Source organism: Giraffa tippelskirchi, chromosome 5 (assembly GCF_054371585.1).
Source record: "Giraffa tippelskirchi isolate mGirTip1 chromosome 5, T2T-mGirTip1v1.2.pri, whole genome shotgun sequence".
NCBI classification, from domain to species: Eukaryota; Metazoa; Chordata; class Mammalia; order Artiodactyla; family Giraffidae; genus Giraffa; species Giraffa tippelskirchi.
In genome coordinates this window covers 149145242-149162074 of record NC_137279.1, presented here as the reverse complement: position 1 = coordinate 149162074, position 16833 = coordinate 149145242, and the positions used below count along the sequence as shown (strand labels likewise).

The window sequence follows — 16833 nt, the reverse complement described above, 5'->3', positions numbered from 1 at the left end:
TGTGTGACAGGAACATATCATTGTAGAAAGGAAAGGAAAATCTCTTATGACACAGAGCTTACATTCTAGAGTAAATTCATGCAAAGAGAGATATATATTTTTTCAGTTGTTAACAGTGAGCCAGCCACTCTGATAGGTGCTGTATATATATCGTATCATCTCATTTAATTTTTACCCAAACCTTGAAAATTATCTATTATTGCCCCAAATTTACAAAATTGGAAATTGAGACTAAGAAAGGTAAAGTGGTTTCCCAAGATCTCAAAGTTCAGTAAATTATATAACAAGCATTCAAATAAGTTATACCTGATTATAAGGCCTGCATTTCTAAAAGTGTGTGTGTGTGTATGTGTTTAGTCGCTCAGTAGTATTTGACTCTTTGGAACCCTATGGACTGTAGCCTGTTAGGCTCCTCTGTACATGGGACTTTTCCAGCAAGAATACTGGAGTGGATTGCCATTTCCTCCTCCAGGGGATCTTCCCAGCCCAGGGGTCAAACAGTCCTCTCCCATGTTTCCTGCATTGCAAGCAGATTCTTTACCTCTGAGTCACTGGGGAAACTCTTAATAGGAAAAGTACATACAAATAAAGTGGAGAATAAACAACTTGTCACAAGATCAGAGAATCCTGCCCTTTTAACCAGCAGCATTCATTTTGAAGGGCTAGGTTTTGCAGGATTTCCTGATTTCTAACATCTGAGATTCTGCTTCCCTATGGAGATCTTGATTAGTCTATGATATAATCTACATTTTCTAGATTTGACTTCTATGAATCAGCTTTACTGAATTTTCAGACCCTGGTTTATCATTTCTTGTTTACCCAAATTTAATTGAATTCAAGGGCTTTATGGATATTCATTTTTCCACTTTTAATTAACAATAAAAATTATGGAACTAGTATCCTCTAGGCCACTTCCAGGGTTGGAATGCAAATGCAGATAAGACAAGAGAATCTGTCCAAATTGAATCCACTAGCTCCCTTTGGCTTAGCTAATTGACTGGTTCACATTTTTTTCTTTCTTCTTATGTGTATGTGTATTAATCTCTTAAGGTCTATTTATGATAAATGTCATGATTTCTTTTAGTTTTTTTTTTCAATTTAATGAGAAATACACATACATAGTTACATATTTTATATGTAATACATATGTTGTTGTTGTTTAGTCACTAAGTTGTGTCCGACTTTTTGCAACTCCATGGACTCTAGCCCACCAGTCCCCTCTGTCTGTGGGATTTCCCAGGCAGAAATACTGGAGTGGGTTGCCATTTCCTTCTCCAGAGTATGTTCTCGACCCAGGGATTGAACCCACATCCCCTGCATTGGCAGGTGGATTCTTTACCATTGAGCTACATGGGAAGTCCAAGACATAGAAGTATGTATGTGTATTTCTTATCCAATTGTGTGTAAATATGTGTATATACATACATAAACAAGTATAAAGAAATTTACATATTCATATATTTATTATAGCTATAGTATATTATAAATCATGAATATACTATATTCATATACAAATGGATAAAAGAATATACAGAGAAAAACAGAAGAATAATCATCTACAAAATCTCCTTACCCAGAAACAAAGTTTTGTATAAAATCTTACAATTTTAATAAATAACTCAAAATGAACTTATAGGTAAATAAATACATTTATTCTTTAAATTTCTGTAAATAACTCAAACTACATGTGCTTATTTGATCAACAAACTAGTCCAATCTATACAAAATAAGTTAAATATACTAATCATTTCATTAAAGTGTTGTTTAATTTAATTCAATAGAAATCCACATGAAAGTGCTATGAGTACAAAGTATGTGGTGAATATTATTTACTGTAGGTATGAGAAATATACATATGCCTATCTGTAGTGAATGAGGCAGATGTATTAGTTGAATACTAACATATTATATATTTCTAAATTACAGGGAACATAAGTCTCTTCCTCAAATTGACTTCCGCATAACTGAACGTACCAGAGCTTATGAAAATTTATTACGTTTCATCTTGAACCTCATTTGGGAACAGGGACAAAGTTTCTCTTCAAGTTATTCACAAAGCTACTGCAATTTTATATGCACAATCAATATTGATTTGTAACCATGAAAAGAGGGCTGCCTTGAACCTGGTGTAATTCTATCTTCAGGGAATCTTCAGATTATCAGGGAACACGAAGTTTCACGCTGGCTACAGAGCACTGTGCTCAATTTTGGGCTTTGACAAACTGAAGTTTGTTCAATAGATTTTGGCTAATTTCCTTTGGGAAATCAGTAAAATCCATGGGTAGTGCTCAGTCTCTGACTTCGAAAGGGGTGAATTCACAAAATTAATACTTTTCAAATTTCCTGAAAACCAGAAACATATACACTTACACTCACACACCTACATGGCTAGATATCACTGGTATACATGTGACAAAATTATTCCAAATTAAGGCAAAATTTAGGGCGTGACCAGAAATCTGACCAAACTTACATAAAATCTTCATTCAAGAGATGTAAATTTAACTCATCAATCGGTATTCAGTTCTTCATGGCACATTTAACAAAATGTTAGCTATCAAAGGTATAATTTGAGAAGCAACAGTAAACATTGAACGTTTAAATCCATGTAAAAAGTCCTGTCAAGGTCATTTTGTTAATATTTTTAATATTATGTTGGTACCAGTATTTCCAATTATGATTATACTTCAACTGAAATTAGTTCTTATAAAACATAGTCTGTATTACAACTATAATAAACACATCCTTTTTTTTTTTTACTTTCCCCTTTTTTCCTTCTGATTTTCCTTCTCAAGTTAAAGTTGGTTAACAACACTTTCTTTTCTACCTGTTTTTAGATGTCTGAAACCCTACAAAAGCCACTGAAGCACGCTTTTCAACTGATGGAATGTCACGAGGCTATGTTTCAAACTTTACTCCTCCCATTTTGTGTTGGAAGACAATGTTCCAGGGGTCTCCTGTGTTTCTGAACATCTTGTGAGCAGAGGCACTGACAGCTTTTGTTTCTGACAATCTTTTCAAGGATGTTTCTATAGTGAACAGTCTTGGAAGATAGAAGTGGTTCTCTCCATGGAGCAAAGGGTAGGTTTGTTTATAGTCCAGTATGATAAAGATAATTTCTCCCTCTGTGGCAAAGGGCTGGTTTGCTTGCTGCCATTATATATGAAAAGAAATTGAGTTTCTATGCCCAAGGAACTTCAGCTATGACATAAACCTACTGTGTGTATAGATTTCTCTTAACCCTCATCATATCACCTTGCAGTAATTGGGACTTGAGGAACTGATGTAAGAAAATGACAATACTCTGGCTATCACTATTTCTATGAGTAATAAATTGCCCTTTGTCTCTGTCTTCTGTCAGCATTTGTGAAATCGTGGCAGATCCCTCACTGTTCTTGACATCTGTCTCCCTAATTTCTGTCCTTCTGCTTTACATAAGGATGCTTTTCTCTACACAAATCATAACTCGTTGGTCGGTCTTTCTCTCAATTCAATTTCTCTCCGTTTTTCTGCATACTTACCTGAACTGTATCAGTCTAAAGTATTGACTTGCCCAGAATAAAGAACAAAAACAAACAAACAAAAAACCAAGAATCCAGTTAAATAATAAGTGACAATGAACTAAAGTAAGAGAGGTAAAAAGGATAGAAACGAAAGTGTGAACACACACACAAGTGGATTATACATGGAGTACAGACCCATGTAAATCCATATGGCAGCTTGTTTTCAACTGTATCCCCATGGGAGACATCACTGTGGAGATACACTAATTCTAGGAGTTGAGAGTGGGCTGCATTGTCAGGCTGGGTGTCTTGCTTGTTTGACAGATGGACTCTGCTTTCTCTTTTCTTAGGGCTCATTGCTAAAAGTATTCCTTCCTTTCAGTCCTATTTCTCACCTCTTTTCTCAATCCCCCCAACAATAAAATCTGTAGACTCGTATTCAGATAAGCATGGCTAGTGATAAAATAATCAGAAAATTTTATTTGAGTGAATAATATTTATTAACTCTTATTTTAGAGAGTTCCAGAATGGTGAGCAGTAACCCACTGCAACAAGAGTCCTAAGATTCAATGGAAACTTCTCATAAATGCATATTTTCAGATCATATACCCTAAAGATTTTGATTCAGTAGGCCTGGTGGGACACAGATTTTCCATTTCTAGTAACCTGTTGGGTGACTCTTCTGAAGTTTGTCTCAGAATATTATATAAGAAACTCTGTTCTAGAAACTGTCTCATTCTGACATTATGCACATTTGCTAAGTTGTTGTTCAGTCACTCAGTCGTGTCCAACTGTTTGCCATCCCATGCCAGGCTTCTTTGTCCCTCACCATCTCCCAAAGTTTGCTCAAACTCAAGTCCATTGAGTAGGTGATGCTATCCAACCATCTCATCCTCTGCCACCCCCTTCTCCTCCTGCGTTCAATCTTTCCCAGAATCAGGGTCTTTTTCAATGAGTCAACATCAAATGTATAGCTTAGCCATTGACAAATGTTAGTTGGTGGCAATAATTTGCCCTGGCAATATTCAACTACTGAGTGTGTTTTGATAGGTACTTTTTGACCAATAAAATTGAGATTAAATATATGAAAAATGCTTAGTGTTAGCATCTGGGGATGTATTTGGAAAGTTTTCTTCTGATCTATGGTACAATTCTATATATTCATTATTAACATTGGCTGTATGGAGAAAGATTTATAAATGTGAGGAAAAAAACTGGAAGTTGTAGCTTGAAAACACTTCTAGTAAAAAACTATTATTCCCCAAATATTCAATTTGAATAAGTCAAACAATGTGAACAATTTTGAGGGAAAGACTAAGGGAGTATCTTTGAAAAGTAAAATCTATTGCAGTCACTACTGTTGAGATCATAATATATGAAATAAGCTATTAATGAAAAAATGTCTGTCATCAGTGTTTTGAAATGCATTTAGAGGAAGGGTGTAATATAATGACATTGATTGTTCTGCAAGTATCACTTAATATTCTAACTTCCTAATAATGATGTTCATGGAAAAATTATTTCTTTATTTTCTCAGTATTGTCCAAGCCAAATAGAATTAAATCCTCAAATGATAGGAGTATCATAGTAATAGTTTTTTCTCTTTAAGTATAAAACAGCACGCTCTGGAATTCCACACTTAAATGTAGTCAGAATACACTCCAAGTGAAACCCATGAGAATGAAGACATTCCCATGAGTCTAGGATGCTTCAGAAATAAGGATACCACAGTTCAGGATTGAGATGATATTGAAAACATTGCCATCTACACGTTAAACTGAATTATTGTAGGATTACTTGGGGCAATTGATGTTACTAAAACAATTTGATCAATATTCTAATAGGCAAACATTTGCACTGCCAATAGGTGCTGTTTATCAATAGACTTACTCTGAAAAAGCAGCAACATAAGCTTCAGACAGTATTTTCCAGTAATACTGGAAATTTTTCCCTTTGAAATTTTTTAATAAAAGATGGTGGGACTTACAGTTTACGACAACTTTCACTTTTTTCACATCTGGGAATGACACATCATTTTCTGCACTGCATTCATATTCTCCAGCCTGGTCCCTTGTAATTCCATAGATGTCCAAATATTGTCCGTTTTCAAATGGTTTTGCTACATGAAAAAAATTTAAAAAAGTACAGCGTGTTTAATTGTAGCTGCCTGAGGCTTCATTCAAGTAAAACAACAATCACATGTCTTCCTATTAGATATTGCTGACAAAATAATTCCAAATGAAACTGGGGAATTATTAAACCTTTTGTTCTCTTATGTTCAGAGGTAAAGTCAGAGAAAAAAGCAGAAAATGAACAAGGGATACTAAAACAACTGTTTCCCCAGAACAGGATATACATGTGTTCTTTTTAATTGATTGTGGTCTCCTAACCTCCTCACATATCAAATGAAGCTCTGCACATTTCTGTAATTGAGTTCAACAACCTCATAGCAGTGTAGATGAAATTCAGTAATATGACTTGGTACATATTGACTTTTATATAGTGTAAGCTAGCAACTTGACATCTAACCTAACTAAATGTTACTTTTCTTTTGGGGAAATCTCACACTCATTCACAAGGTTTCAAGCTAGATCTCTTAATAAAGAATGGAGATTTATTAAAATATTGCCATATTTCAGTGTTCATATTTATTAATGTTTCGAAGGAAGTGCACTATATACACTATATATAACCCACTAGTGCATACATGCTAAGTTGCTTCAGTTGTGTCCAACTCTGACTCTTTGCGACCCTACGGACTGGAGCCTACCAGGCTCCTCTGTCCATTGGATTCTCCAGGCAAGAATACTGGAACGGGTTGCCATGCTGTCCTCCAGGGGATCTCCCCGACCAGGGACTGAACCCTCATGTCTGTCTCCTGCATTGGCAGGTGGGTTCTTTACCACCAGCAGCATCTGGGAAGGCCTGTAACCCACCTAATGAACCTAAAAAAAAAACCCTACAAGTCTCAAACTGAGTTAAGTGATTATAACACAAACTGAATTTTCTTAAAAAATATATTTATTTGTTGTGTGTGCCAGGTCTTAGTTTTAGCATGTGGGAATCTAGTTTCCTGACCACGGATAGAATCTTGGTCCCCTGCCTTGGAAACACGGAGTCTTACCCACTGCACCACCAGGGAAGTCCCCACACTGAATCATTTTCTTTTTTTAATATTCCAGGGAAAACATTTTATTTGACTAAAATAACACATTAAAAATATAGAACCATAATCACAGATGAAAGAATATTCCCAAATGAGAGGGATTTGGGGGGGAAAAAAAAAGCTCCTTTCTGAAATAACAGAATTTTTATTTATTACTTTGAAAGTAAAGAATCACCAGGCAGGAAGGTTCCTGATTATTAGAGACACAACAGGGGAAGAATGGGCCTATGCTATTTTCAGGAGGAGGAACTTCAAATATAAAATTTATGTCATTTAAAATTTTTTTTTTCCTGTAGTTCCCCTCGTCCAATAGTTGCTGCACTGTTGCCTTCTAGGTAACTATGACTTTGCTAATTGAAATCTGCAGTGTGTAGAATATATATGACTAAGTCATTCCTCCATTTATCTGGCTGATCAAAACTTGTAGGTAGAAGAGAGTTATACTTCTGAGATGATAGTCAGATGATAAGCTATTGCAGGTATACAAAGGTTAGCTTATAAAAGAAGCAATTGTCTTCAAATGCATATGCTTAAAATCTGATTTTATAATCATTTCTTTGCTCAACCTAGTTCCTTTATCTGACTCCAATTCACTAATGTAATATTGATTTTCTATTGTTTCCTTCTGTTTCTCTTATTTTTCACCTATACAATGAAGATAATCTAGGCTTAAATGTGTCTGTAAAAGCTATTGAAATATAGGGAGGACAAAATCCTTATTCACATCTAAGAACTTTAAAATATAACAAATTATGAAGGGGGATATTAAACAGAAATTAAAGTTTGGGGAAAATTGATAGCCTATATCAGAATTAAATAATCTCATTGGGCAGTATAAAATGAAGCCAATCACAAGTGAAAAGGTAAAATATTGTGAAAACTTGTAAAAGCAAACTTTATAAGGGTTAAACCTATTTTCAATAGGAGAGGGATGGGAAGGGAGATGAGAGGGTGGTTCAAGTGGAAAGGGACATGTGTATACCTATGGCTGATTCATGTTAAGGTTTGACAGAAACCAGCACAATTCTGTAAAGCAATCATCCTTCAATCAAATAATAAATATACTTAAATGTTTTTTTTTAAGTGACTGTGAATGAGAAGAAAAACATCATAGGACCAAAGAAATAGAAAGGTGTACATAAATGATTGCAAACTGTAATTGTGTAGAATCACATAAAATTAGTGAATTTGTGTTATAATGTGATTTTATAGCATATTATAGAGTATATAATGTATATTATATACATAGATACATATGCATCATAATAATGATATAGCTTTTTAATAATAAATACTGTTCAAAAAAATGTTACATGGGGAATTCCTTGGTGGTCCAGTTGTTAGGACTCCAACTCCACCTCCCACTGTCGGGGCATACATCCCATCCCTGGTTGGGGAAATAAGATCCCACTAGCTGTGTAGTGTGGCCAACAAAACAAGAAATGTGTATCTGAAAATGTTACATGCATATTCCCATTTTGTGTACTGATATAATTTTAAGAAGTGTAACCCCCTAAAATGCATGTTTTTGATAAATAAGTCATTAAATATGATGTGTATTAGTGTATGCTATTGTTTAAAGAAATACATTAGATTTGTATGTCTATGAGGAATAAAGAGTATAATAAAAAAGGGAAAAATAGGTTTCTGAAATATAAAAATAAGCATTTTTTTCCTCTCCTAAATGGTTAGATGGCATATTTTGAAAGATTGACAGCAACTAAAGAAGTTGCGTGATAAAATTTCACCAATATCACAACTACTACCTCATTCAACTCTAGAGAACACCATTTACATCTATTGAATGTTTGTTGGTAGAGTTCACTGTACAATCTATGCACCTAGATTCAAGGATCCTTCTCCAACCTTATCAGGGAACAATGTATTTACAACTACCAGAATTATCAAAAGATATTTATGCATTGCATAAATCAATACCTACAGAGCCAGTGAATGAGTGATACTGCCAATACTAGCTATCAATAAAATGACACTAATAAAAAGAAGCATAAATGTATGGCCAACATCATAATTTTCCTCACTAGATTCCTGAGACTTTAATCCACTCCCTTCATTTCATTTACTATGTATGCATCAGCTCTTCCCAAAGGTGTGCTCTAAGTATTCTCTTGTTTTTACACAAATACAGTTCTGTTTTCATCCTGAACTCATCTTGCTCTTTTCCCAGTCTAAACTCACCATGCTTGAATTCCAGATTTGAAACTTGGAGTTGTTTTCCCTAGAATTTATACCCTGGAGTATACTGGTTGTCAATAATTTGCTTGGTTGTCTCTTTGGCTTTTGTTATCCTCAGTTTTCCTGAGTCATAATTCTTTACCTTAGCTTCAGACTTAAGGAAACCAAACTTGTCCTTAGATACTCGTCAGGGTCTCCTTCTGTTTCCATCAGTCTCCTAGCAAGGTGAGAGAATTTGGCACAGTACACTGAAATGCAAAGATTAACATTTCAGTTCATGCAATCTAACTCAATTTTTCCCACAAATGGAGGGGAAAGACCAAGGCTGAAGGGATATAGTGGCTTGAAAACCTTACCACTGCCAAGACTTAACAATGTTTACGATGTTGTTGTACTATCCTAGGGTACTCCTTATAAATCTGAAAATGTATTAAAAATTGTGGAGTATTTTTATTTCTTAGGGTACCAACTATAAATATTAGTGAGATATAAACTATTTTGACTTCTTCTGCTTATGGGTTTTACCATTCATCATGAGTGCAAACAACAATTCCTGTTTTATTGTCTCTGTGTTCCTAGCTCTAGCATAGTACTAGAAACAGTATACATTTGGTAAATATTTATTCAATAAGCAAATGCATATATTGATTAAAGAATTAATAAAGTCCTATAAGGGTAATGCACAAAGAATCTAAAGTAAATGCCCATATTCAAACAAGTTGTCAGTTTTCTTTCAGTCAAGAGGAAGGGAAAGAACTGTAAAGAGTCATCATCCTTACTGACTTCGTGATGGGACAGTGATGGCAGTGGTGAGAACAGACCGCGCAGCTATCATAGATCCTTTCTTAAGATTATAAAGACTAACAAAAACTTTAAATACAGTATTGAAGAAAAAAAGCTAAGTATTGCCTGTAATCTAAACAATAGTTTTCTTTTGTGTTTAATGTCTTCTAGACATGTGTAGACACTTCTCCAGAAAATGGAGAACTGAAGAAATCCCACAAGCTTTCAGTCATGCCATTATTATTACCCTCTTCAAAGGGAAAGCTGAAAAATAGGATGCAGCTCTGCTTTATAATATCGCTCTCATACTGATTTCTGATAAGAATCTGGCCAGAAAGAGTTCTATGCTGCTGCTGCTGCTGCTGCTGCTAAGTCGCTTCAGTCGTGTCCGACTCTGTGCGACCCCATAGACGGCAGCCCACTAGGCTCCCCCATCCCTGGAATTCTCCAGGCAAGGACACTGGAGTGGGTTGCCATTTTCCTTCTCCAATGCATGAGAGTGAAAAGTGAAAGTGAAGTTGCTCAGTCATGTCCGACTTTTTGCGACCCCATGGAGCCTACCAGTCTCCTCTGTCCATGGGATTTTCCAGGCAAGAGTACTGGAGTCGGGTGCCATTGCCTTCTCCGAAAGAGTTCTATACTGGCCACTAAGTGTTATCTAGATTTGGCTTTATGATTTGGAAAAGCATGTGAAAATTATTAGTAACAACATCATATTTCTACAAAGTGCTAATATGTTTGCAGAAAACATTCGACAAAATAAGTCTCTTTTCCCTTCATTTTTAGTACACTATGTGTGTGCTCAGTTCAATTCTTTAGTGGTACCCAATTCTTTGCAATCTATGGGCTGTATCCTGCCAGGCTTCTCTGTCCATGGGATTCTCCAGAGAAGAATACTGGAGTGGGTTCCCATCACCTCCTCCAGGGGATCTTCTGGACACAGGGATCAAACCCCTGTCTCTTATGTCTGCTGCATTGGCAGGCAGGTTCTTTACCCTCAGGCCACCTGGGAAGCCCTTCTAGCACATTATCCTTCACTAATTTTCCTCTCATCTCTCTAACTTTTTCACTTTTTCAAAATCCTTCACATCTCCCAAATATTGCTTCTGTCCTATGACCTCCTTTTTTCCCAATTCAGCACATTTTCCAAAATTCAAGGGATCTTGTTCATTCATTTTCATTTCATTATTATCTACATGCTGATTAGTATCTGATTGATCTATTTAACTTATATCTGTATCCTGAATCTTGGGCACAATTATTTAGCTGGACATCTCCCTTTGGATGTCTCACAGGCATCTCAGAATCAAATCACCAAAACTAAACTTACCTGTCCTGCCATACTTGAAACTCCCCCTGAGTTCCAAGTCTCAGTGAGTGATCTGATTATCATCCAGTTGCTCAAGCCACAAATCTTAGCATTAACTGTGACAGCACCTTTTGTCTTAGTTCATAAACCATCAGTCACTGTGTCCTGTCAATTTTACCTCCTAAATAAATTCTCAAACCTCTACTAGGAGCCCCTATGTCTCAGTTACTTATCTCTGAATGCATATACTCAGATGTGCCAATGACTGCATACTGCTTTGCAGAGTCATTTTAGTCATATCCCAAAACCCTTGCTCAGAAACAGTCAACCCATTTTTCAAGGCTGCCCTACAGGAATATTATTTTTTAGGGTCTCATAGCCATTTATACTAAATAGTACTCTGCAACTGAATTTTAAAACACTCTTTGAATGCTTCACTTACATTTATGATTGTAATCATTTTATGTCATCTTGTTGTCTACCAGCATATTTATGCAAGTATCTCCTCTATGCATTTTACCATATTGAGTGGTTAGGGATGTGGGTTCTAGAACTAGTCTGTATGGTTTCAGATGTCAGCTCTGTCATTTACAAGCTCTGTGACCTGATACAAGGTATTTGACCAATAGTTTACTCAAATATGATGTGTGAGGATAGTAACAAAAACTGCCTCATATGTATGGTTGTTGTGAGGATTAATAGGGTTAATGCAAGTAAAGTGTTTAGAACACTGATACATCATAGGGAATATATATATATATATATATATATATATATATATATATTTACACACACATAGGGAGCTACCCCGTGCCCGAGGTCAGGGGCAGCGGCCGAGAGGAGCTACCCTGCACCCAAGGTCAGGGGTGGTGGCTGAGAGGAGCTATCCCATGTCTGAGGTAAGGAGCAGCAGCTGCGCTTTGCTGGAGCAGCCGTGAAGAGAGACCCTACGTGCAAGGTAAGAGAAAACCAGGTAAGACGGTAGGCACTGAGAGAGGGGATCAGGGGGCAGACAGACTGAAACTATGCAAAGAAATAGAGGAACACAATAGAATGGGCAAGACTAGAGATCTCTTCAAGAACATTAGAGATACCAAGGGAACATTTCATGCAAGGATGGGCTCAATAAAGGACACAAATGGTAGGGACCTAACAGAAGCAGAATATATTAAGAAGAGGTGGCAAAAATACACCATACAAAAGAAGAACTGTACAAAAAAGATCTTCACGACCCAGATAATCACGATGGTGTGATCACTCACCTAGAGCCAGACATCCTGGAATGTGAAGTCAAGTGGGCCTTAGGAAGCATCATTATGAACAAATCTAGTGGAGGTGATGGAATTCCAGTTGAGCTATTTCAAACCCTGAGAGATGAAGCTGTGAAAGTGCTGCACTCAATATGCCAGCAAATCTGGAAAACTCAGCAGTGGCCACAGGACTGGAAAAGGTCGGTTTTCGTTCCAATCCCAAAGAAAGGCAATGCCAAAGAATGCTCAAACTACCACACAATTGCACGCATCTCACATGCTAGTAAAGTAATGCTCAAAATTCTCCAAGCCAGGCTTCAGCAATATGTGAACCATGAACTTCCAGATGATCAAGCTGGTTTTAGAAAAGGCAGAGGAACATGAGATCAAATTGCCAATATCCACAGGATCATCGAAAAAGCAAGAGAGTTCCAGAAAAACATCTATTTCTGCTTTATTGACTATGCCAAAGCCTTTGACTGTGTGGATCATAATAAACTGTGGAAAATTCTGAAAGAGAAGGGAATACCAGACCACCTGACCTGCCTCTTGAGAAACCTGTATGCAGGTCAGAAAGCAACAGTTAGAACTGGACTTGGAACAACAGACTGGTTCCAAATAGGAAAAGGAGTATGTCAAGGCTGTATATTGTCACCCTGCTTATTTAACTTATATGCAGAGTACATCATGAGAAATGCTGGGCTAGAGGAAGCACAAGCTGGAATCAAGATTGCCAGGAGAAATACCAATAACCTCAGATATGCAGATGACACCACTCTTATGACAGAAAGTGAAGAAGAACTAAAGAGCTTCTTGATGAAAATGAAAGAGGAGAGTGAAAAAGTTGACTTAAACTCAACATTCAGAAAACTATGATCATGGGGTCCGGTCTCATCACTTCATGGCAGATATATGGGCAAACAGGGGAAACAGTGGCTGACTATTTTTCTAGGCTCCAAAATCACTGCAGATGGTGACTGCAGCCATGAAATTGAGACACTTACTCCATGGAAGGAAAGTTATGACCAAATTAAGCAGCGTATTAAAAAGCAGAAACTTTACTTTGCCAACAAAGGTCCATCTAGTCAAGGCTATGGTTTCTCCAGTGGGCATGTATGGATGTGAGAGTTGGAGTATAAAGAAAGCTGAGCGCCAAAGAATTGATGCTTTTGAACTGTGGTGTTGGAGAAGACTCTTGAGAGTCCCTTGAATTGCAAGGAGATCCAACCAGTCCATCCTAAAGAGATCAGTCCTGGGTGTTCATTGGAAGGACTGATGTTGAAGCTGAAACTCCAATACTTTGGCCACCTCATGTGAAGAACTGACTCATTGGAAAAGACCCTGATGCTGGGAAAGATTGAGGGAAGGAGGAGAAGGGGACGACAGAGGATGAGATGGTTGGTTGGCATCATCAACTCGATGGACATGGGTTTGGGTGGACTCCGGGAGTTGGTGATGGACAGGGAGACCTGGCGTGCTTCGGTTCATGGGGTTGCAAAGAGTCGGACATGACTGAGCAACTGAAATGAATTGAACTGATATATATATACATTAGCACTCTGCAAAAGTATAATGAAAAAAGGAATGGAAAATATTAAAAAATCAAAATTATTAATGTAGGAATATAAAATATCTCAAATGAAATATAGATTGAAATTAATTGGAGGTCTAGAAACTGAGAAAAAACTTTATTAAACTTTAAAATATTTATCCAAGCATTTTGCGCTATTTATCTAAACTGAAGTAGATGGAGAAAAGAGTACAAATAACCAAACAAATCTTTAAATGAACAGAGCCTCAGTGATATATTGAAAATATAAATTTCTCTCATATATGGATAACTGAGTCCCCTAAAGGGGATAGAATAAAATATTTGAAGAAATAAAGGAAGTATTTTTTTTTTCCAAATTTGACAAATACAATAAAACTTCAGATAAATGAAGTTAATAATCAGGATAAATGCAAATAAAAATAACTCAAAAGCACAATATAATCAACTTACTGAATACCAAAGAGGAAGAGAAAATTTAAAAAGCATCCAGAGACAAAACAAACATTACATGTCAAGAAACAGAAATAAATATTTTTTGCACTTTTCTGAATTACATTAAGCCAGAAGACAGTGGAACACCACAAAAATGAATAAAATTCTAGTATCAGTCCTGTAAGCTTTGATCTTAAGAAGCTAGAAGAAGAAGAACAAATGAAACCTAAATTAAATAGACTTATGGAAATAATGAAAATAAGAAATCAGTAAAATTAAAAACAGACAGTCTATAGAGAAAATCAATGAAACCAAAAGTCAGTCTTTTAAAAGATCACTGAAGTGGAAAAAGCTTGGCCAGGCTGATAAAAAACAGAAAGATAACACAAATTATCAATATCAGAGGTGAAAGAGAGGATATTGCTATAGTCATAAGAAAAATTGAATAGATATTAAACAAATCTGAAGAAAAACTCTCTTAATATTTAACTCAAGAATTTAGATTAAATGGACAAATTGCTGGAAAGACAAAAATCTCAAAACTGATGTAGAAGAAATAGAAAATCTGAATATTCAATACATATTCAATTATAATAAATTAAAAGTGAAAGTTTCTCAGTCATGTCTGACTCTTTGTGACCACATGGGCTATACAGTCCATGGAATTCTCCAGGCCAAAATACTGGAGTGGGTGGCCATTCCCTTCTCCAGGGGATCTTCCCAATCTAGGGATCACACCCAGGTTTCTCGCCTCACAGGCAGATTATTTTACCACCTGAACCACCAGGGAAGCCCTAAGAAATTCAATTTATACCTTAAAAGTTCCCACATGGAAAACTCCAGAATCATGTTTAGTACAATTTTAAAAAAGAAATAATGCCAGATTTATACAAAGTCTTTCTGAAAATAGAGGAGAAAGAGAATTCCTCAGATCATTTTGTAAGGCTTACATTACCTCAGTATCAAAACTAATGAAAACAAAAGAGAAAAAAACATAAATGTAAGCACAAAAATCTTTTAACAAAATCTTAGTAAACAAACTCATTGACATATAAAAGTGATAATATATCATTATCAAGTATGGTTTATCCCAGAACTGAAAGGCTGGTGATACAACTGAAATATCAATCTCATTTGCTATATCAAGAACAACAACAATCTACATTATCTCTAAATGCAGGCAAATCACTGAAAACATTCAACATTCATTCAAGATAATGTTTCAGAAAACTGAGAACTGAAGGAAACTTCTCAACATGAAAAAAACTTCTGTGAAAACCTTACATCTAACCTCATATTTAATGATGTAAATGTTAATGCTTTCCCCCTAAAATAAGAATCAAGGCAAGGTTGTCCACTCTGACCCAAAGCTCACATCTAATATATAAATTAACTCAACAATCATCATTGACTTTAATGTGAATCATAAGGCTATAAATATTCTAGGAGAAAACAAAGGAAAAAATTTTGTTTTGGCCTGAAGGTTCTTAGATATGACACCTAAAGCACAAGACATATAAGAAGATATGGATAAAGTGGATTTCATCAAAATTAAACAAATCTTTGCTTTATAAAACACACCATTAATTAAATAGAAAGTCAAGCCATATAACAGGATAAAACTTTCTAAATCATATTGGACAAAGGACTTATATCAAGCATACATAAGGGAATCTCAAAGCTCAATAAAAATATATAACTTAATAAAGAAATGAACAAAAAATTTAAAAAGATACCTCTTTTTAAAAAAGAAAATCAATTATTAAATAGATATGACAAAAGGTGATAAATGTCAGTGCTCAGTCTCTTCAGTCATGTCTAACTCTTTTTGACCCCTTGGACTGTAGCCCACCAGGCTCTTCTGTCCATGGGACTTTCCTGGCAAGAATACTAGAGTGGGTTGCCATGCCCTCCTCCAGGGGATATTCCTGACTCAGAGATTTAACCCGCCATCACCTACTTCTCCTCTATCGCAGGCAGATTCTTTACCACTGAACCACCAGGGAAGTTCCAATAAACATCATTCAGTTCAGTTCAGTCGCTCAGTCGTGTCCGACTCTATGTGACCCCATGAATCGCAGCACTCCAGGCCTCCGTGTCCATCACCAACTCCCGGAGTTTACCCAAACCCATGTCCATCGAGTCGGTGATGCCATCCAACCATCTCATCCTCTGTCGTCCCCTTCTTCTCCTGCCCTTAATCCTTCCCAGCATTAGGGTCTTTTCCAATGAGTCAACTCTTTGCATGAGGTGGCCAAAGTATTGGAGTTTCAGCTTCAACATCTGCCCTTCCAATGAACACCCAGGACTGATCTCCTTTAGGATGGACTGGTTGGATCTCCTTGCAGTCCAAGGGACTCTCAAGAGTCTTCTCCAACACCACAGTTCAAAAGCATCAATTCTTCAGCACTCAGCTTTCTTCACCATCCATCTCTCACATTCATACATGACCACTGGAAAAACCATAGCCTTGACTAGACAGACCTTTGTTGGCAAAGTAATGTCTCTGCTTTTCAATATGCTATCTAGGTTGGTCATAACCTTCCTTGCAAGGAGTAAGCATCTTTTAATTTCATGGCTGCAATCACCATCTGCAGTGATTTTGGAGCCCCCAAAAATAAAGTTTGACACTGTTTCCAGTG

General features: G+C 36.4%; 1 protein-coding gene across 1 annotated transcript in view; it reads right to left on the bottom strand.

Moving 5' to 3' along the window:
* Positions 1–16833, bottom strand: part of NEGR1 (neuronal growth regulator 1) — a 960822-nt gene that overhangs the window by 311387 nt on the left and 632602 nt on the right. Inside the window, exon 4 of the mRNA XM_081490654.1 lies at positions 5491–5622. Within this exon, the coding sequence (XP_081346780.1) occupies positions 5491–5622 (132 nt within the window). The remainder of the gene's footprint in view (positions 1–5490; positions 5623–16833) is intronic.